Below are 23,337 nucleotides of genomic sequence, written 5' to 3'. Positions count from 1 at the left end.
CAAATCTTTTAAAAACAATTTTAATCCAAAAATGCATAACTTTATACAAAAAACAGCAATTTCATTAAAAAAGACATTTTATTCTTCATAAAATATGTTCTGTTAATTTTTGTGATTAATTAACCGATACAGGAATGCATAAGACGTATTGAACAACATAAATTCCTATTTATATATATTTGTATATTCATAAATATGTATATAAAGTAGATATTCTGTTACAATAAACATTTCCGCAATAAATGCCAAAATAAATATTATATAATTGTCTAAAATACAATATATCACACATTTTTTTCCAAAATATATTCTTTCAAAAATATAGTTACCAACTATGAAATAGTGAATTACAATAAATAACAGGAATAAACAAATCTAATAACTCAATTGTAAATTAATCTACATGAGACTGTTTAGAAGAATTAGATGCAATTCTTCTTCGATCTAAAATTGAAGAAACATGACCACTTCCTTGACCTTGGTATTTCTTTTCAATCACCTAATATCAAATACAACTAATGTAACAAAAATTAAAACTAATTTAATACATTGTTAATATTCATTTGCATGTATTATGAATGAAACAATCTCAAATTCATGAAGGTAGAGCCTGAATTTCCCTAAATTTAGAAAAATGCATCTTCCAAAACTAACTATTAATCTACAATAAATAAGATATCAATATTTTTGAACAACAGGAGGGCAATATTTGGATTCTTGAATTATTAATTTTTGCATAATATTTTAATTAACTATAAAAATATAATTCTGAATGAATCAATGTCTTTAATATGACAATAAAAATGTGATATATCAAACCACAATCTATCTGAACAAATCAAAGTAATGAAACAGCAGAGAAAAGAAAATTTTGCTCCATTAAAAAATCAATTTCAAATGAAAGGAAATACAACCTAAAGAACATTCATACAATGAATAAAATATTATGTTTCAATGATTCTCCCACTAGTAAACAAAAGTCTGGTTAATAAACAGCATTTTATAATTTTATGGTAGTAAATAAACAATAATTAAATACGAGGGCTATCCAGAAAGTAGATTACGTTTTGGAATAAAAAAATAAACAAAGTATAGGAAACAAATTTTATTATATACAGATGAAAGCCACACTCAAATACTACTTTTCTACATAGTCACCATACAAATTAAGGCATTTATCGTAGCGATGTACGAGCTTGGAAATTCCTTCGTCGAAAAATTCGGCCGCCTGCGCCTTCAACCACTTCGTTACCTCTTCTTGCAGCTGTGCGTCGTCATCAAAACGCTGCATAGCCAGCCACTTCTTCATTGCTGGAGTTTGGCAATACCTTTGAGAGTTTATTGTAGTGCCTCTTTCCAGGAAGTCCACCAAAATTACACCTTTTCTGTCCCAAAAAACAGTCGCCATCATCTTCCTTGCCGACATTGTTTGCATGCATTTCTTGGGTTTTGGGGGAGAACTTGTGAGCCCCCACTGCATTGATTGCAATTTCGTTTCACAGCTCACATGTTTCACCCATATTTCGTCACCAGTAACGATGCGATCGAGTAAAGAGTCACCATCCTTATGGTAAGCGTCCAAAAAGTTCAACGCTGCAGCCATTCGCTGATTTTTGTGGTCCTCTGTCAAGATTTTTGGAATCCATCTTGCACAAAACTTGTGGTAACCAAGCTTTTCGCTGATGATTTCGTGCAACAAACTTCGCGAAATTTGTGGAAAACTCAAAGAAAGTTCCGTTATTGTGAAATTTCGATTTTCACGGACTTTAGCATCGACTTTTTCGAGAAGTTCGGCGGTCACTATGCTGGGTCTCCCACTTCGATCTTCGTCGTGAACATTGGTTCGGCCATTTTGAAATCTTATGACCCACTGACGTACTCCACCTTCAGTGATAATGTTGTCCCCATACACTTCACGAAGCTGCCGATAGATTTCTATCGGTTTACAGTTTTTTGCAGTCAGAAACCTTATTACTGAGCGCACCTCGCAGGATTTTCAATTAACGCAGACATTTCAAACCGTCACAGTATCTGAACGGAGCACAGCACGAACCTCTCACTAGCACGGCTAGATGCAGACTGAGCTGCGCAACGCTCTGACCCCAAGATGGCCGCGCTAGCCCCGCCCCTAGCGGACACAGACGGAAACGTAATCTACTTCCTGGATGGCCCTCGTAGATAAAACATAAAACTTTTTTTATATTGTCCTAGTTAATATCAGTGGATAAAATAGTAATATATAAAGTGAATAAAATTCTTATTGGAGGCTATTTGTTAGATTTTTCAGAGAGACTGACTAATGTTTTATTGCAAGAGTTTACAGATGTAAATGTAGATCAGAATATTGCATGAATTGGTACAACTCTGGCAGGGTTTCTGCTGTTTATGGTTCGATAATAACCAACTTTTATGGTCAATGGGAAAATATGGAAGCACCTATACTTTTTATGATTAGGAATATTAATGAATAGACTTTGATACTGTTACCTTGAAAAATACTGTTAGGGAAAATAATATTTTTATATATTATATATAGATCTATAATTACTCTGAAAGAAAGGAAAAAAGCACTAATCAGCTTTACGAAATGCTAAATATTTCAATACTTTATTGCATGTTACATTTATATATATAGATAGATATTATTTTCTATATGTGTGTGTGTGTGGTGTTTATGTAAATTTGTACAGCTTATGAATACATGCATATATTCCAATTAGCTATGCAAAGATACCACATAACAATAAATTCTTACAAATATGCATCTAACCTATTTATTAAACATTTCACTGCTTAATGTAAAACTTATTTCATAGGAATTACAGTTATGAAAAAAATCTAACTATAACAAATAATCTTACTTTATCAAAATATCTGCTAAGCTTCACAGCATTACTTGAACCTGGTGCAAAAGAACGTGTCTGTCTACAGTCCTGAAATAAGTTCATAAATATATTTAATGCAAAATCTAAAGCTGCAAAAGCAAATATTCTATTACTTTATACATTTTTCCATAAAAGAAATTAGTAATTATACATATAGTGAAAACAAAGTACGCTTCAATACATATTATTTACATTCACAGTTACACATTAACAAAACCTGTAGTACTGTACTGTTTTAAGGACATTAAAATTTTGCCACCTTCCAAAGAAAGTGTTATATAGAAATCAGATAGTTAACCATGTGTGAAATATAGTTCTTCACGTAGAGGAATTATAGCAAGGGGTACCTCTGCATCTCATACAAAAAGGTTATTATAATGAATGGCCATATCAATGAAAACAGACTTAAGAGACTTTCAAAAGTTAGGGGCCTTTTGTAGCAGTCATTGTTATGGAATGGTCTCTATAACAAGTGGTCATCATTATATCAGCTGTATTATGAATAACTTCATTTTTAATTTTGAAATTATGAGAATTTCTAAACCAATAATTACCATTAGCAACAGTATTAATAGATCTGATAATGCATACATAATTAAGGCCTTCTCTTCCCCAGTTCCAATATGAACATTACTTACTACATAAATTTCATCAGCACCACATTCTTCTGCAATTGAAGCAGTACGTTTAGTTCGACCAGGTGGATAAACTTCTAGTACAAGATCCTGCTTTGTCCCAATCACAAGAATTGGAATTTGATTGTCAACAAATTGTTCAGAATCATAATTGTACCTTAAGCAGAAAATAATAATTAAATATAAATATTTCTTACTACACAACACAGAAATATCAATTAATATTAAACATCTTCACTTTACATGCAAGACCTACATTTTAAAATTAATATACTTTACATATAAAATTGAAAATATAAATCTGAAATACAAACTTTTCTCAAATAAAACAGAAATTTAAAAAAAAACACCTAGAAAGATTAAAATATACGGATTTCAAATACTTCGCAGTGCTTAATCATATTAGCCTAATAAAATAAATTGTAAATGCTTGGTTTTGGTCTTGTTTTAACAAAAACAGTTACATCTAATACTTTTAATAAAAATACATACTATATTTAATATAATTGGTACTTTTGATTTAACTTTTACTAAAACTACAAAGAAGAAAAACACATATCAATATTTAGCTTGCATATGTGTGTCTATCTATCTACATGCACATACACATGTATAATGTAATAATAAGTAAGGCATAAAATACCAAAGGAAATTTAACTGGCATACTAATGCTGCAACCAATAATCCAAATATTTAGATGCATAAAAGTATGTACATGTACAACAGAGTCACTACAGTTCCTCAAATGAATTATAGTTTCACTGTCTTGCAATGAGTAACAGCTTTGCATAATTAAATCATGGTACATTCATTATATTAGATATTCTAGTACACAGGAATTTTGGTTGCCAAATCTTTGTTAGTAAATAAAAAAGAAATTGTATGCATGTGTATGCTCCTCACATTGTGAAATAACAGTTGAATCTACATCTACTGAATTCTAAACACATATAGTCCTCCACTTAAACATGCGCACCTTAAAAGCTCAAATTTTGAATTTTGAATTTATTTTTCATTCATTTTATATTTCATGCAAACTTAATGCAAGTTTTACTCACAAACTCACAGATTTAAAAGTAATGTGCTCTCACTCGGCAAAGCATAAATTATTTATCTTTTGAATTTAATCAGCAAACTGAGTAATTCAAAAGAAAAGTTTTGCCACTGCAAGAAATAAAATATTTTTTATTTCCCATGTGGCAGTGTATCATCATTCAGGAATGTGAATTCGCTTTTTCCTTCAAATTTAATCTGCCAATTATTAATTAATAAACTATTTAAAGGAGATAAAGACAGTTCTTCATCTCAGTTATTAATTAGAATCTGGATCTGTAAAATTACACTAGTTGCACTTTCTAAAATCAAGATACTTTTTTCTTTTTTATACAGTCAAAAGTCGTTACTCCGGACTCGTCGGGACTTCGGCGATTCCGGATTATCGATTTTTCCAGATTATAGATCATCAGTTTAAATTTGGTAAGATGGCATGCAGAAATTATAAAATTAAAAATATGAAACCGTAATTTATGAAATAAAGAACAATTATGATCTAAAGGGTATCAAAATTTACAAAAAAAAAGCTTAATATTTATTTGTTTACTTTATTAAACATTTCTTTCAATGTAAGTTGTTTAAGTTGCTTCGTTTTATGTGATAATACTTTCTCTTTAATTCTATAAACAGACATAACTTCTTACAAAGTTAGTTACAAAGTTCCGCTGCTCAAGTCCTATAATTGCTGTGTCGAGAATACCGACTAATTTGTCAATCGAAATTTTTTTGTTTTGAATAACCTCTATGTCACTTTCTTCACTATCGGAAGCGAATTTTAATGACGAGGAATTTGATTTAAATCATATCAAAGACGGAGTACATCGAGATGAAATACTACATTTAGTAAGGAATTATAAGCCAAATAAAATAAAAACGTCTGCCCTGAAGATAAGGATAGTGCTGACAGATCAACTTCCAATTCATTGCGCGCCGCAGCGTTCCCCTCCTCCCCCCGCTGCAGAGCAGCATGAAATTGATAAACAGATTTCGGAATAGTTAGAGAGACGAAGGATATGCCTTTACCCATTTTTTGCAGCAATTCACTTTTTATTTAATGGACTTCGAAACATACTTTCGCTTTGTACATCCTTTACATATTAGTAAATATATATCGGAAATTCTATTTGACATAATCGAAAGTTCAAGCTTACTTTTATAAAATTGCTCTAAAAGTCTGCAAAAAATAATAAGTCAGATCCAATTCGAAGATTAAGAAACAACGCAATCTGCAACATTAACTGAATTAGATAATTTTAGCTTAGCTTATACCATCCATTATGCATTAAAAGCACCTGCACACACGCATATTTGCAGCAGTAAAGGTCTTACATGCGTGCGTCAACGCGAAGCATACGCAGAAAGTTTTGTTGGAAAATATGACTTACTGTAACCCTTTTTCTGCATCATCTCTACTCCTTGAAATATTTATTAGGCTTAGTTCTTATTTTTAAAAGGGATATAGTAGTTACTTCTACTTCTTTTTTCACTGCCACTGTTTGTGTTGAGAATGGACTGTTTCGGCCTAATTGAGATGCAAAAACGAAACGTGATGTTACATCATCTGGAAAGCCGAGTTGTGCCGATAGCTGATTGGTTGCCGTGAGATGACGTCATGCCTACTGCTGGTATAAATATTTCGCGTCGCTCTGGCTCATTCTTTCTAGTTCCTGCTTTCTTGGATCTTGGGTGTGCAGTTTCCAGCCCCTATTGAAAGCCGTCTTGCGATGCGTGCAGTCCGGGGATAAGTTCCTAGGTTCCAGTCTACAAGATGGTTTATCCCGAATAAAATTCCGAGGTTCTAGTCTACAGGATGGTTTTTCCCGAATAAGTTATTTGGTTCCAGTCTACAAGTTGGTTTTTCTCGAATAAGTTCCTTGGTTCCAGTCTACAAGTTGACTTTTCCGGAATAAGTTCCTTGGTTTCTGTCTACAAGATGAGTGACTGCCGTGGGCGGCATCCATGTTCTTCATGACGGCGGCATTTAACATAAGTTAGCGGCGATGTTTTACTGGGCTATGATTCCTCGTGTTCAACTACAGTGAGCGGAGTTAGGGCGGATTTAAATGCCCTCAAGGACTTAATTTAATTTTCAGGTGCTTTTTGATCATTAAGCGTGGATCTATTGACAGTGTAGCTAATTTCATTTAAAACCGCATAATTTCTGTTTAGGGTACATTTTTCGCGTATTGAATGCCAGTATTTTGGAGACCAGGTAAAATACTATTTAATATATGAAATTTTGATAATGATGGTTATATTATAATTTTCTAAGTTACTGATATTGTTTAAATTTATTCTTTATATATATATATATATATATATATATATATATTGTTAATAAATGGTTAAGTTTGAAACTTTTTATTGTCTTCAATGGCTTTGGACTGAAATGTCTGCACAACATATAATCTTAGGGAGCTTCTATTGCTACTGCTGCTAAATGTTTAATTTTATAAACTTTAAACTTTGCCTTTGCATCATTTTGGTTATGGGCCCAGCCGATTAGTTATCTTTAGTGCAGACTTTTGAAGTTTAAAGTTAATTTAGGACTTAAGAGACTGAGGGGCGGTTTTTTGTTGAAATTCAAATATGGCTACTGTTAATGTTATGCATAATATTGCTAAACTTGAGGCATGTAATTATTTTACATGGTCTAAAGATATGAAGTTTGTTATAATGAGAAAAACGCATGGCTTTTGGTCAAAGGTATTGAAAAATGTCCTGATTTAAATGATGTTAAGGGTATTACAAAAGAAATTGTTGCCGACTATCAAAATAGAAGTCGTTTGGCATTATCTTTAATTTATATGAATGTAAGCCCTGAATATAGAAACTTGATAAGTGAAATTGATGACCCGGTAGTTGCATGGAACACGCTTGCTAAATACTTTCAACCAGATTATCGATCTAGACATATGTCCTTGTTTTCGGAGTTCTTAAATTGTAAAATTAAGCCAAATAAAAGTATCAGTTTCTTTTCTTCTAGATTAAAACGGGTAACTGAACAATTAGCTGATATTAATCAGGCTGTAAAAGATGTATACATATGTTTTCAGTTTCTTAGGTTCCTTCCAGATAAATATGATCAAGTAGTTCAGAATGTTTTGAGGTGGCCAGATGAAAAGTTCATATTTAAAAATGTTGAACTTGAAATACTAGCAGAAGAAATGCATCTTAATTTAAGAGAGATAGATGGGGAAAATTCCAGTAAGACTATAGAAGTTAAAAGTACTCACTGTGAACCCAAATTTAAGCAGATTAAAGGGCTCAAGTGTTATAAATGTGGCCGTCTAGGTCATATTCAAAAATACTGTAGAGTAAAAGGTAATTTTTCCAGATCACCCTCGCCTGCTTCTTTTGTTTCCTCAGCTGTATCTAGTAGTAATAAAACATCTGCTAAGTGTAAGAATAAACCTAAGTTGTGTAAAGGCAAAAATAATTCCCATGCTCAGTCCCATTTTATAGCTGAAGCTAATGTTAACAATTTGGAGGAAAATTATGATAGTTGGATTTTCGATACTGCTGCATCTCATCATTTTTGTAAAAATCATGAATTGTACGATACTTTTTCTCCTGTGAAGAATGAGAATATGCTAGTAGCTATTGATGGGGTAACTTTTCTAATTCATGGGAAGGGTACTGTTAAAATGAAATTTGGGGATAGAGTTATTTTGCTTAAGGATGTTTTATACTCACCTGAACTGAGACGAAATTTAATATCTGGACCTAAAGTGGATATCAATGAAGCGAGATTTTATGGTAAAAATAAACAAATTAAAGTTACTGATGATGAAAATGAAACTTTGTACAAGGCTAAGTTGATAGGAAATAACTATCATGTATTCCCGAAAATAATGAAAAAGGGGGGGGGCAAATCTGTGAAATTTGAGGCATCCACAGTTCAGCATAACAATAGTGAATTATGGCATGGTCGGTTTGGTCATATAAATTATAGTGCTATTGTCAGGAATAGTAAGAGACATTCAGTTCGAGGTCTTCCTGTGTTAAAACAATCACCTAATTTGTTTTGTGAACATTGCCAAATCAATAAGCAAAGACAAATCTCCTATAGACCCTTAGAAGGTATTCAAGTAAAGAGGCCGCTTGAAAGGGTTTGTTCTGATGTATGGGGACCTATTAACATTCCAGGTAGGAATAGTGAATGTTATTTCGTTTCCTTTATTGACGAATATTCTTGTTATGTGGTAGTGTACCCCATTGTAGAGAAAAGTCAGGTGTTTGAAGTATTTGAAAGGCATATAGCACGTGCTGAAAGATCTTTGAACCTTAAGTTGAAATACTTTAGAACTGACAATGGACGAGAATGTGATAATGAATAATTCAGGTCATATTGTAATAAAAATGGTGTAAAGCATGAATTTACAGACGTATATACTCCGGAACAGAATGGAGTTTGTGAGAGATTCAATCAGACAGCTCTCAACAATGTACGTGCAATTTACAATTTACAATGTACGTACAATTTACAACAATTTACATGATAGTGGAATGAGTCCTGAATTTTGGTCAGATGCAGTGATGTACTTTGCATATTTATTTAATAGAATTTGTCATAAGGGCCAAGATAGAACCCCATTCGAATTGTATACTAAGCGGAAACCATCGGTACGTCACCTTGAGGCATTTGGAACGATTGCCTATGCGGGAATTCCAAAGGCTAAAAGAAATTCTATGCTTGATCCAAAGGCAACGAAGGGCCGATTGATTGGGTACAGTGTACGAATAAAAGGGTACAAGATTTGGTTGGAAAATGAGCAAAAGGTAGTAGAAACCTTAAATGCTACTTTTAAAGAGTCAATTGGAATGCAGAAAAGTGGCAGTGGAGCTGCACTGGGCACCCTTCCTGATTTGGAATCTGAAGAGAGGATTGAGTTCCAATCTACTGATACTCCAGTTGGCTATTTTCCTGAAATAGAGGAAAGAATTGATACCAGTGTACCCTCTTCTATACCTAGCACTGACACTCAATCTACATTGAGACAAGTAACTTGACTTCGTAAACCTGTTCCAAGGCCAGACGGCACTCGTACGGATGTGTACTATTTTGAGAGGGGATCTAATCAAAGACTACGATCACCAAATGATGTAGAAAAGTATTGCACTGAGCATAATATTCAGTATGATCCTACCTTGTTTGATTTCAAGGGAAGCAATACTTATAGTGGAGAAATCGACCCAACTGGCACTCCTTCAACGTCATATACCCAAGATAGCTGACTAGAGGTTTCAATTCCAAACACTTATAACCAGGCAATGAAATTCACAGAAAAGCTTAAATGAATAGAGGCAATGGAAGAGGAAATGGCCTACATGCGAAAGCATAAGGTATGGCATTTTGTTCCACTTCCTAAAGACAAGACTCCACTAGGTTGCAGGTGGATTTTTAACATTAAACGTGACGAATTTGGAAACATTGTTCGTTTTAAAGCTCGTTTAGTGGCTCAGGGTTATCGGCAAATTAAATACGATACCTATGATGAAACCTACTCTTCTGTAGTCAACTTTTCAGTAATAAGGCTCTTTTTCTCTCTCTTAGTTGCACACCTTGGATGGGCAAATATACAGTGCGAGTAAAAAGTGCCTATCTCTACGCTCCTTTATCAGAGGAAATTTACATGTCCCAACCTTAGGGTTTTGTAGAGCGAGATAAAGAAACTTTTGTGTGTCGTTTAGATAGAGCCTTGTATGGTCTGCATCAAAGTGGGCGATTATGGTACTACGAGTTGGATAGAACACTATGTAACCTAGGGTTTATCAAGTTTGAGTGGTGTAATTGTTTCTATCGTTTTAAAGATTTTGTCATTCTGTTGGTTTATGTTGATGATATTGTTGTGTTTGGAAAAAGTGAAGTTCAGGCTAAAAGGATATTAAAAGTCCTGAATTCACATTTTGATTTGAAAATTTTGGGTAAAACAAGAAAGCTTTTGGGTGTGGAATTTGAATATGAGAACAATAGTGTTTTGATTCATCAGCAATTATATATAGAAGACATAGTTGATCGATTCAAGTCTTTTAAAAACAAATTACTTCCCTTCCAATAGTTAAAGGTGTGAAATACTCAGTCTCAAAGTCCCATTTGAGTTAAATAGAAGGGAAACGAGATTTGTAAGTGTGCTTCTTGATTCACGAGCGTGAAGGTTGCTTGGTAGAAATTTAAAAAACGCGCGTTTCGGCCTGTGTGCCTACTTCGGCAGTTAGTTGAATCTTTCAACTTCTCAATCCGAAAGTTTGCTGAATCTCAGCTGTATCTTAGAACGTGGTTAACCCCTTCGCGCCACGTATATGTGCCAGCAACGAACACACTTATCTACCGGCCGACACGCAGGCGTGCCAGAGCATTGTTGCATTCTCTACCGACTGTCACATATTTGTGCCAGTACCTTGGAACGTTTTTCAAACTATAATTTCTGCCACAAGATGGCCCTGTATGTCCATATGGTTTCAGATACATGTGCATTAGACATTCTACTCGAAATGAGAGAAGCATGACTCACATACACGTGTTTTTGATTATATAAACAAACGGGGAACTAAATGTTTTCGAATGGCGTGATTTATGACGTCTCTTTAAATCGCACTTTATTCGCACGTGGTAGTTGTTTATTGTAAGTAGAAGTTTTATATGCGCTAAAGTGTTGAGTATTTCCGTTTACAGTTCAGTTTTTAGAAAATAATTAGATCTTGTTAGACGTGAATTCTTTCTGTTTTTACCGTTTCAATGTCGAAGCGTCGAAAATGTTTAACAGAGCATGAAATAGCAGAAATGATGCAAAATATTTCAGATATTGATTCTGAAATTCTGATATTGATTCTGAAAGATTAACTGAAAGACATTTTCCAAAACTTTGTTCAGAAGAGACTGATAAGAAAATGAGACGACGATGCTTCGTTTGTTCACATTCCCGGAAAAATCCTCCAAAACGGCAAATGAGTTATTACGAGTTCAAGGAATGTAACGTAGGACTGTGTGTAGATCCCTGTTTTAAAATTTTTCATACGAAAAGAGAATTTTAAGTAATATATTTAGTTTTCAGATGTATAATGTTAAAAGTCATAAAATGGTGAGTAATTAAAATAAAATGTGTAAAATATGCATTTAAACAAGAAATAAGGTAATTAAAGTATATATATAAAGCATAAGCCGTTTAAATACTCTATAGAGCATTATTAAACAATGCGTTGATACTTCGGAAATTTCATGGATTTAGGCTTAGTAGCAAAAAAACTCCCCGGCCCTGGAGAGACGCTCGCAGAAGACACTGCCGGCCTCCGCGATAAGCGCACGTTTTCGCTACCCGGCTCAAAGGGGTTAAGATAGTTACAATTATAGAGCCTCATAGATAGTGACTTCGTTAGTTATGCATCCTGTTATTTATTTTTAATTTGTACTTTTCTATTTTTGTTACACCGCCGGGTCGGCGTAGTTTGTGAGCGTCAAGTGAACGCAACTGTAATTTCTAAAGTGAAATAAAAAGGAATTAAACCCTTCTTACGAGTTTGTGTAACTTCCAGTTCATAGCAGTCACTACTACTGTTGCCGACAAGTTGGGGCCACGCAACTTCACATTGGCGCCCGACCACTTTACCAACTGAAATGGCCAAACACTGGATGGAAGCTCCTGTACAATTCTAACAACAAGAAATGGCGAACCAATTTTTTGATTTGGAAGGAGAAGGATTTGGATACCTGGTACAGATGATGAGAGCATCAATCAAGCCAAACATCAATTTCGACGGAAAAATTCGGTGGCGATATTCTTAGAAGGCCTAGAAAATCATTTTCAGCTATACCCTGTGCCTGAAAGACAAAAAGTTGCCATTGCCACGTCTGCAGTAAGAGGGCAGGCCTCACTATGGTGGAAGAATATAGGGAAATTTATATTAGGGGAATTCGGAGGCCAAACATATACCATTGAAAATTTCAGAATATCATTATTAAAGGCCTTCCCCATAGTGAAAGACCGAGCAAAGCTAGAAGCCGAGCTATATAGTTTTTATCAATGAAATATAGAAGAGTTCACGGACTTTATTCTGTGAAAAATTAAGCTGATGGATATGCTGTATGGGAAGAAACCCGACGCGGAGATTATTGAAATAATCTTACCAAGATTGCTACCTGCTGTCCAAGATTACTTCGAAATTCGAAACCCAAGAACCTTGCAGGAACACTTCGAGTTGGCGGTCAAGTTCCAAAATCGCAGAATAGCGGAAAAAGCTAGAGGGGCATCGTATTCTCAAGGTCTCTGAAGGCATTCCTCAAATCAACAGACCAGAAACACAAATCGCTGTTATGGGGGAAAGAGCTATCAAGCTAACTCATCGAAGCTCGAAGGTCAAGGCCCAAAAAGGAAATTTGAAAACAACTGTCCACGTACCCAGAACACAGAAGTTGAAAGGAAAGCTTTAAACGAGTAGAGGGGCCTGTAAAAGCTAGGGTCCAGACCCCGGAAGTTTCGAAAAAACCCTCAAGAAGATACCTAAATACGGTCGTGGTAAAGAACTTGCAATTACCGATTATACAAGTCCTGGTTGGCGATGTACCAGTAGAAGCCCTCATCGATACAGGGGCAGAAGGTAATTTTATGAGTGTATACATTTTTTAAGAAGAATTTTAATAGGTTACGATTATTTAAAAATAAAAACACAGAAATCATAGCAGCGCAAGGAAAAACTTGTCAATGCATTGGGAAATTATCATTACAAATACAGGTAAAAGATGAAAGCCTAGTATTAATTTTTGTGGTCAAAAATTTGCAGAGTCCAGTCATTTTAGGCATGGAGTTTTTAAAGGCCGCTAAGGCCAAACTGAATTTTCAGGAAAATTCAATAATGCTGGAAATGGATCGGAGGGTGGTGGAGCCAGTGAAACAATCGCAAGTGGACCTTAGCCATTTAAATCACCATGAAAGCCAAGCCATCCAGCAAGTGGTGAGTACATTTTCAAACTTGTTTTCAGAACGGCCTGGTAATTGTCAAATTGTCACGCATGATATACAGTTAACTGCCGACACACCCCGTAGGACTAAACCTTACCGGTATGATAAACAGAAAGAACAAATAATTAAAGAACACATTCAGGAAATGTTGAAGAACCAGATAATAACGCCCATAAATAGTGAGTACGCGAGTCCAGTCGTACTATGTAGAAAAAAGGATGAATTTCCTCCTTCGAATAAAAGGGCTTGGAGGTTTGCTATCGATTACAGAAAGTTTAATAGTGTTAATAAGTTCCCAGTTTACCCTTTGCCGGTTATAGAGGAAATTATTAGAAAGATTAAGTCTACGAGATGCATGACTACGTTGGACTTAACTTCTGGCTACTATCAAATAGCTATGAGACCCGAAGACATACATAAAACAGCGTTTATAACAAAATCGGGCACTTATGCATTTTTACGCATGCCCTTTGGGTTGTGTGGGGCCCCGTCAACATTCCAGAGAGCTATGGACATTGTTCTAAAGCCTGTCCTGGGAAAATCGACTTTAATCTATCTAGATGATATAATTATAACGAGTAGTACGTTGGAACAACATATTAAAGACTTAGAAGAAGTTTTTAAATTATTAAAAGAGGCCGGTCTTACAATTAAGGCATCAAAATGCAAGTTCGCAACTAAAGAACTTAAATATCTCGGTTATAAAATTTCGCAAAAGGGTATAGAAACGCAAGCTTCAAAAATAAAAGCCATCAAGAATTTCCCACCTCCCAACACCGCCAAGAAACTTTCTTCTTTCCTTGGGTTATGTTCTTATTATCGGTCATTCATAAAAGATTTTGCTAATATTGTTGAACCTTTGTTAGTAATTAAAAGTAAGAAAAGTAAATTCACGTGGACAGCAGAAGCAAATACCGCATTTGAAAGGTTAAAAGAAGCGCTCATCAATGCCCCTGTTTTGAAATTCCCGGAGGGGGACAAAAACCTGGAAATTGCAGCAGATGCGTCGGACTATGCTGTGGGTGCTGTTCTCATGCAAAATGGCCATCCTCTGGCATTTTTTAGTAAAACGTTGAATCAGACACAAAGTAATTATACAGCTACTGAGAGAGAAACATTAGCTGTATTAATGGCTGTACACAAATTTCGAGTTTATTTCGGCAAAGCGCCAGTAACAGTCTTTTCGGATCATGCGGATGTTGGTAGACTTTAGTCGGGGAAAAACCTAACACCCAGGTTAATAAGATGGGCTTTAAAACTTCAAGAGTATAACCTAATAATTAAATATAAACCGGGTAAGGAAAACAATGTTGCTGATGCACTATCTCGTATAAAACTGGACGATGAAGGCAATGAACTCAAATGCGCTGTGTTGACTTCAAAAATTTTAGATTCTAGAGAAACAATTATTGCCGAATTGAAAGCTGATCCTGAATTTGGAAGTATCTATGCGTATTTGAAAGAACCCGAAAGCTTTGAACACACATATATCGATGCAATAAGAAATAGAGCAGAAAACTATGAAATAATAGATAATTTATTGTTTTATACGAAAGCAACAAACGAAAATTTCGAATATAAATCAGTCATCCCAGCCTCGCTTTGATTAAGCATTTTGAAGGAATTACACGACGCGAAAACAGCGGGTCATTTAGGGGTCAGAAAGACTTTAAAAAGGGTACGCGAGGCGGTATATTTCCCACAATTATACAAAATAGTAACTGCATATGTCAGGTCCTGCAATCAATGTCAGTTAATAAATGATATTAATTACAGCTCGGCCCGGTACTTAAATAGCATTCGCGCTACATTTCCGAAGGAAATTTTAGGCATAGATCTTCTTCGTCCTTTTCCCCAGAGTGAGTTAAATAAAAATCTTTTTCTTTTAGTAATTGTAGATCATTTTTCAAAACGGATAGAAATTGTTCCACTTAAACACGCGTCAGCCAAAACAGTCGCAGATGCATTCTTATACAGATACATTTTAAAATACGGTGCACCGATAAAAGTCATTAGCGATAACGGTAAACAATTTGTTAGCCAAATTTTTTAAAACATTTGCACTGGACTTGGCATACGCCATATCAAAATGGTTCCGTATAGACCACACGCAAACATCGCAGAAAGAGTTAATAAAAATATTGTAAAAATAATTCGAAGTTATGTTAGCACACATCACAGGCACTGGGATACATAAATGAGTTAGCTTATGCTTTAAGAACAGCAAATTATGATACTACGGGGGAAAACTCCAGCAGGATCAATTTTTGGACGGAAGTTAATTATGCCACTAGATAAATTATTCTTTGTACAACAAAGAGAGGAAGAATTCAAACAAAAAGATATACAAAAACTCATTGATCAGGCGGTTAAAAGTACGGACATGGCAAGAAATAGACAGAAACTGTACTATGATCGAAAACGCCGTGAAGCAGATTTTAAAGTTGGGGATAAAGTGTTAAAGCGGAAATTTTCTTTATCAAGTGCCCCATACAATTTCACTGCAAAGTTGGCTGCAAAATTTGAAGGCCCCTATGTAATTCAGGAAATCAAGGGAGTCGTACTGTACCTTAAGAACGAGAGAGGGGAAATCTGTAAAGCAAGTCCTGACGAGGTGAAAATATATTATAATCAAAATGATTTTGAAATCCTTAAAAGTTTCTTGCAGGACTCAAGTGCAAAAGAAGTGGAAGATCCAGAAGTAACGCCACCCGCTCCACCACCCAAGAAGCAGAGAACAGAAGAGGAACCTAGCCCTTCTACAAGTCATGCTACGGTCCCGAAAAGAAGAAAGGAAAATTGTCAGATTCCAGCATTCAAGAAATGCAAGAAATCAACGCCGCCGCATAAGGAATCTTTGGTAAATAGGAAAAGACCAGTTACAACATCCCATAGTAGAAATTCTGCGTCGAGGAAACCACTTCCAGGGCCAGATAGTCAAGAGCAAGCAAGGCCACGTTCACGAGAACAAAAAGACAGAAGGAGGAACGAAAAGATTGCCACCAACAGAAGAAATTCAAGCAAGATTCCAGACCAGAGGCCGCCAAGACCAGCCGTCCAGGGGCAAAACGGAAAAGACAGAAACCCGAAGACTACCACTCCAAGCAACCGGCGTACAGAGGGCGAAAAAGAAAAGTCACCATGGACGAAACGCGAAGATTGACTTCCATGAATTCCATAACGTGGGATCAATTCTGCCAGAAGAGGATGTCGGAGTTCCAATCATCAAAAACTCAAACATAAATTAAAATCTTCTAAAAATTTTTTCTTTTGTTCCAAAATGTTATGCGTAAATATGAAGTTCTATGTTTTGACGGAAGTCAATGTGTTCTGGTATTAATGAAAAATTTAGTTTCAGTGCCGCCAGCTTGGCGAAGAAAGCGTGAAGTAAAATTTTATTTTTATCTTATTCATTTTATGGTAAATTGTAAAAATCATATGTATTAGAATTTTTTAAATATATGTAAATACTTGAAAGTTATGTAAAAGTAGAATTTAGTCTAGAAGCATAAAATTTTAGATGCTAAAAGTAAATACTCGAAAGAAATGAATTCAAATTTAAGTATTAAACAGCAGATAAAATCATGCTTTAGAGCGAAAGCCTGCATGTCTAAAGATGAATGAGGGGGAATTTAGAATGAATATGTTTTGTAGGGTTCTCCACCTACACTTGAATTTTAAGAATGCTAAACATAGCTCATCGAGTTTCAGTATGTCGATTAAGGTGTGTCTATTTGGTCGTTGAATTCTAACAAATCATTGTGGTTAGGGGAAGTGTCGTAATACTAAAACACGAATATTCCCGCTTGACACCACACATGGTGGAGAACCATAGTAAAGTTAAATTCATGTTTGAATACTTGAATGAATGTGAATTAAGCAGTTAATTAAGGAAAATAAAAGGATCGAAAACGAAAACTTTATCGAGTGTTAAGAAAGTGTAAATCATAATGTATTTAGAAGATACTGATACTTATTCCTTCCAGATACTGGAAGGAAGAGAAAAGATTGATTGTTGAAGTCCAGGAAAGGTTGCTGTAAGAAGAGATGGTAATATTATGTGCCTATAGAAATTATTGTAATCTTATACGAAACAGTTTGTTTTATGTAAACGGGGCTCTTGAGTTTTAGATCAGAATGTGGAAACTTTTTCAACAGGTCGTTTCTAGGACCTGCTTCCAAATTTACCAAATTCTGGCAGCGGCAAATGTAGGGTTTATATTTATTTTAACTAACATTTATTTTAAGCTATCTTTCCTGTCAAGCCTTTACTTTCCCCTGAAATTGCCAATGCCAGAGTATGTAAATTTTAGTAGAACGCGCAGAGTATTCAAATTTTTAGCAGAAGTAATTTTGAGTTAGATAGAAAAGAAACGAGATTTGTAAGTGTGCTTCTTGATTCACGAGCGTGAAGGTTGCTTGGTAGAAATTTAAGAACCGCGTGTTTCAGCCTGTGTGCCTACTTCAGCAGTTAGTTGAATCTTTCAACTTCTCAATCCGAAAGTTTGCTGAATCTCAGCTGTATCTTAGAACGCGGTTAAGATAGTTACGATTATAGAGCCTCGTAGATAGTGACTTCGTTAGTTATGCATCCTGTTATTTATTTTTAGTTGTACTTTTCTATTTTTGTTACACCACCAAGTCGGCGTAGTTTGTGAGCGTTAAGTGAACGCAACTGTAATTTCTAAAGTGAAATAAAAAGGGATTAAACCCTTCTTACGAGTTTGTGTAACTTCCAGTTCATAGCAGTCACTACTACTGTTGCGGACAAGTTGGGGCCACGCAACATCACAATCCTTATAGAAATGTTTTGGAATGTCTCTCGTTTCTTTGCAATCGTACTCGTCCGGATATAGCTCATGCTGTTAATATATTTTCTCAGTTTCAAAGCAATCCTGGTAAGTTTCACTGGGAAGGATTACTTAAACTTTTAGGATATGTTTCCAATACCAGACATCACAAACTTAAACTGGTATTCAAGGAACTGAAGCTCAATATATATTCAGATTCGGATTTTGCTTCAAGCAGGGATGATATGGTGTCTATTGGTGGACAAATAGCTTTGTTGGGAGAATCACCTGTATCTTGGCGTACATTTAAAGAAAGGGGAGTGAGTTTGTCTACTATGGAGGCTGAATTTATCTCCATGACTGAATCAGCAAAAGAATTAGTTTGGTTTAAAAACATTTTGGATGAAAGCATTCAGTTTAAAATTGCAAGAAACTATGTTTTAAAACCAATATTGTTTGCGGATAACATGGCTGCGATATGTTTTACAAAATCACCCACTGAAAGCTCAAGGACAAAACATATAGATGTAAAACTATTTTTCATTCGTGATCCATTGAACAGGGAAATTTTTGATTTAAAATATGTTCCAAGTAAAGATAATCTGGCTGATCCCATGACAAAACCGCTGACTAAGCATAACTTGATAAAATTTTGTGGAACAATTTTCTTGTGAAACTTGTTTTTGTGTGTATTTAAATTAAGAGTTTTGTTTAGTTGAAAATAATATGTTCATATTATGATGAGTATTAGATAATGTGAAACTGTATAGTGTAGAATGTTGTATGATTGACCAGGGCCCTGGGTAAATGTATTGAATGTATGATCATACATATGTCTTTGTATTGTTTTGTAACATGTTGGACTTTCTTGTTATGGTAAAATTTTGAAAAATAGAATAAGATGTTTTTAAAGGAAAATTTTTCTTAAAAATTTCTGAATTGAATGAAATTGTGATATTTATTTATTCTTGTTTTGAATTTTGTAAACATACTGGCGTTGAGTTTTATTTCAGGTCGGAGATGATGATGTGGGGGGCATTTGTTGGAAAATATGACTTATTGTAACCCTTTTCCTGCATTATCTCTCCTCCTTGAAATATTTATTAGGCTTAGTTCTTATTTTTAAAAGGGATATAGTAGTTACTTCTACTTCTTTTTTCACTGCTACTGTTTGTGTTGAGAACGGACTGTTTCGACCTAATTGAGATGCAAAAACGAAACGTGATGTTACGTCATCTGAAAAGCCGAGTTGTGCCGATAGCTGGTTGGTTGCCGTGAGATGACGTCATGCCTACTGCTGGTATAAGTATCTCACGTCGCTCTGGCTCATTCTTTCTAGTTCCTGCTTTCTTGGCTCTTGGGTGTGCGGTTTCCAGCCCCTATTCAAAGACGTCTTGCGATGCGTGCAGTCCGGGGATAAGTTCCGAGGTTCCAGTCTACAAGATGGTTTTTCCCGAATAAAGTTCCGAGGTTCCAGTCTACAGGATGGTTTTTCCCGAATAAGTTCCTTGTTTCCAGTCTACAAGTTGGTTTTTCCCGAATAAGTTCCTTGGTTCCAGTCTTTAAGTTGACTTTTCCGGAATAAGTTCCTTGGTCTCTGTCTACAAGATGAGTGGCTGCCATGGACTGCATTTAACATAAGTTAGCGGCGATGTTTTACTGGGCTATGATTCCTCGTGTTCAACTACAGTGAGTGGAGTTAGGGCGGATTTAAGTGCCCTCAAGGACTTAATTTAATTTTCAGGTGCTTTTTGATCATTAAGCATGGATCTATTGACAGTGTGGCTAATTTCATTTAAAACCGCATAATTTCTGTTTAGGATACGTTTTTCGCGTATTGAATGCCAGTATTTTGGAGACCAGGTAAAATACTATTTAATATATGAAATTTTGATAATGATGGTTATATTATAGTTTTCTAAGTTACTGATATTGTTTAAATTTATTCCTTGTGTTTTTATTTTTTTTTATATATTATTAATAAATTGGTTAAGTTTGAAACTTTTTATTGTCTTCAATGGCTTTGGACTCCAATGTCTGCACAACATATAATCTTAGGGAGCTTCTATTGCTACTGCTGCTAAATGTTTAATTTTATAAACTTTAAACTTTGCTTTTGCATCAAGCTTGTAGCTTTGAGGTCCATATTATAGATCATTCCGGATTATGGGTGTCCGAATTATCAACTTTTGACTGTATAACATATATTTTAGACAGCTGGACACACAAGCAGCTCTTGCACACACACACACACACACACAAAAAAAAAAAAAAAAAAAAAAAAAAAAAAAAAAAAAAAAACCACTTTCAACAGCATAAAATATCAAGTTTTGCATTAATTTAAGCAAATATTTAATAATAATAGATATATGAAGCAGATTTAAGATAATAAAAACTTTACTTGAATTAAAATTTAATTAAACTGACCACTGACATGTCCAAGAGTACAGAGAAGAAAATGTATCAAACTGGTTAATTACAACTGCTGGGCTTGGTGTTAGAAAGCAAATTAATTAATAACTATACTAAATTCTTCAAGTGTGAAAATAATTGAAATTTTGCTGGTCACAAATTTATTATTAGTTTCATGAGATCTACTCTTTCATTAAGTTCTTATTTTATTTTTTACATCAAATACTTTTTGCATGAACTTTTTATGTTTCTGCATTTTTATTACCATAGAAATACCAGGCAGATAATATAAATTTAAGCACACAAAATTAAAATCATTGTCAAGAAATTCATGTAGATTACATATATCACAAAGACCATGAAAGAAAAATTAAAAATTAACTTATTGTAAACTTATAAACAATATTGCATTTATCTAAGAAAAAATGCAAATCTGTTTGCCTTATCTCAGTGCTACAATACATTTCATATACCTAGCAGAGAAATTATACAGATTACCACAATTTGCATTAAATATGAATATAAACATTTACTACTTTACCATGTACTTATATTTTGTTTCCACTGATATTCTGTTTTCAAAATTCTACAAAAAGTTTGAAAATTTACACATTTAACTGAAACTAGAATGAACACTACTGAAAATAAAATTAATTTATTAATACAGCTATGGTCTGCTTTCAAAGCTTTATGAACTTTAATTTTATGAAACAGCTACATTGTTAGTCTTTTTGGTGACTGAGAAAAATACAAATAGAATTTTCATTTAAAAAATAAAAAAAAAAAAAAAAAAAAAGGTAAAATGCTATTCAGTGTTTCTTTTATAAAGTGGTTGCAAAAAAATTATAACTTTAAGGAAAAATAAAATACAGGCTTTAACGTGGTTTAGCAAACATTTGATTAATTTCAATGGACACATGATTGAGGGGGGAATGGGTATTTTCTGATTATCTGCTAACCCTCGTCCCAAAAATTTACAAATCCATTATTTTTTACCAAGACACAAAAGACACATTCTATTTTCAAAAATGGTGGTGCACTAAGAATTACATTTAACAGCAACCAAGTAGGAAAATTAAAAATGTAAGAAACATCTATAATAAAATATTTACACTTTTTTGTGCTGTCCATCCCATGTACACAGTGATCAGTTTTATTTTCAAAAAAAATCCGAGAACTGTAGCTGTAGAACTCAGCTTTGCACACAATGTCATTCTCTCCACTTACAGTGTTTTTGCTTTAAAAAAAATCAGAAAGTTACACAAATTTTTGGCAGTGCACTTAATGTTGCTTTCCCATGTGTACAACAACCTATTTTTGCTGGGGAAAAAAATCCAAGAACTGTATAAATTCAGCACTACAGCACAAATTTTGATTTACAAAATTTGACTGTTTACGAAGTATAATGTCATGGAATGCAAATTTTTACATTTTCTACTGTTAGGCAAAATGCTTTTCTGAAAAGCAAAGCTTTCTTTTTCAGCAGCTTGCAAACTCCACAATCCCATTATGATTCTTTATAAGGAAAAAAAATGCACTCAATGAAACAAAAACAAATACTAGTGACAATCATCAATGCAACAGAAACAACAATAATAACTTGCACTCATCTGTTGCATATTCATGCATACCTGGGTTGCCAAATAAATAACAATTACCAGCTAATTAATATTTTGCTAGCATTACTGAGGTATTAATTATACAATGTAAATTTTATAATACACTGTGACAGACATGGCTTGCTATTTTGCAATATACAGCATTACCTCATAAATACTTTTTGGAGGAGATGCTGATAATTAGGAAATACCAAAAAATGCAGCAGAATAAGTGGATAACAGATGAAAAAAAAAAAGTGTCAGTTTGATGCATAATGGTCATACATCAAACTTTTAACATCAACTAGAACATGCAACAAAATTCAATACTTTTTGGGCTGTAGCAGACAGAATTAAAGACTGGCTGCTGTACAGAGCAAGAAGATACTACCAAATGAACTTCAACTTTCTTTTCTACACCCTTGTTTTTTTCCACATCTCTTACTGCTAAGTATCCTGTAAGTTTTTTTATTTCACAATCACCTCTAATCCATGCTTGTTGTTTTACTTATTGAGGAAAGTTAAATTATTAGTTATTTCTATTTATATGAATTGTATATTTATCATGTCAATCTGCAAAAGATTAACACACTGACCCACATAAATTAATGATAAATGCATCTTTACTTTACACTGTTTCAGTTTAAATAGTTTCAAAAAGGCTGCCCAATCAGGATGCTGGTTAGTGATGCTGACTTTCATACCAAAGGATCCGGGTTCGAATTCTAGGGAAGGCATGGATATTTGTAAATTTATGGTGTCTGTGCGGCACAGGGGCACTCTAAATATGCAGTGAGCCAAGAATCCTCTCGAGAGGTTGCTGGTAGAAGAAGAGGGATGGGAGACCCTCTGACCGATCCACACAAAGTGCTTTACTTCAAAATTGGGGGTAGAACTGAGCAAAGTCATACTGCCACCTGGATGATGCTCAAAGCTCTTGCCAATGACAGGCGCAATCTTGCACTCCTTGCGACGATGAATTTCGTTGGCTAGTTCTGATGCTACTG

General features: G+C 34.5%; 1 protein-coding gene across 1 annotated transcript in view; it reads right to left on the bottom strand.

Moving 5' to 3' along the window:
• Positions 1-4: 4 nt before the first annotated feature.
• Positions 5-23,337, bottom strand: part of LOC118196374 (rab-like protein 3) — a 33,657-nt gene continuing 10,324 nt past the window's right edge. The window contains exons 5-7 of the mRNA XM_085813732.1: positions 3,524-3,677; positions 2,862-2,933; positions 5-499 (exon numbers count right to left, since the gene is read on the bottom strand). Coding sequence (XP_085669858.1) covers positions 395-499; positions 2,862-2,933; positions 3,524-3,677 — 331 coding nt within the window. The 3' untranslated portion in view covers positions 5-394. The remainder of the gene's footprint in view (positions 500-2,861; positions 2,934-3,523; positions 3,678-23,337) is intronic.

This window comes from Stegodyphus dumicola, chromosome 3, assembly GCF_044657685.1.
Source record: "Stegodyphus dumicola isolate Sdum_Otavi_A_Nest chromosome 3, ASM4465768v1".
In the NCBI taxonomy this organism is placed as follows: Eukaryota; Metazoa; Arthropoda; class Arachnida; order Araneae; family Eresidae; genus Stegodyphus; species Stegodyphus dumicola.
The sequence above is the reverse complement of the archived record's forward strand: the minus strand, read 5'-3'. Positions and strand labels throughout refer to the sequence as shown.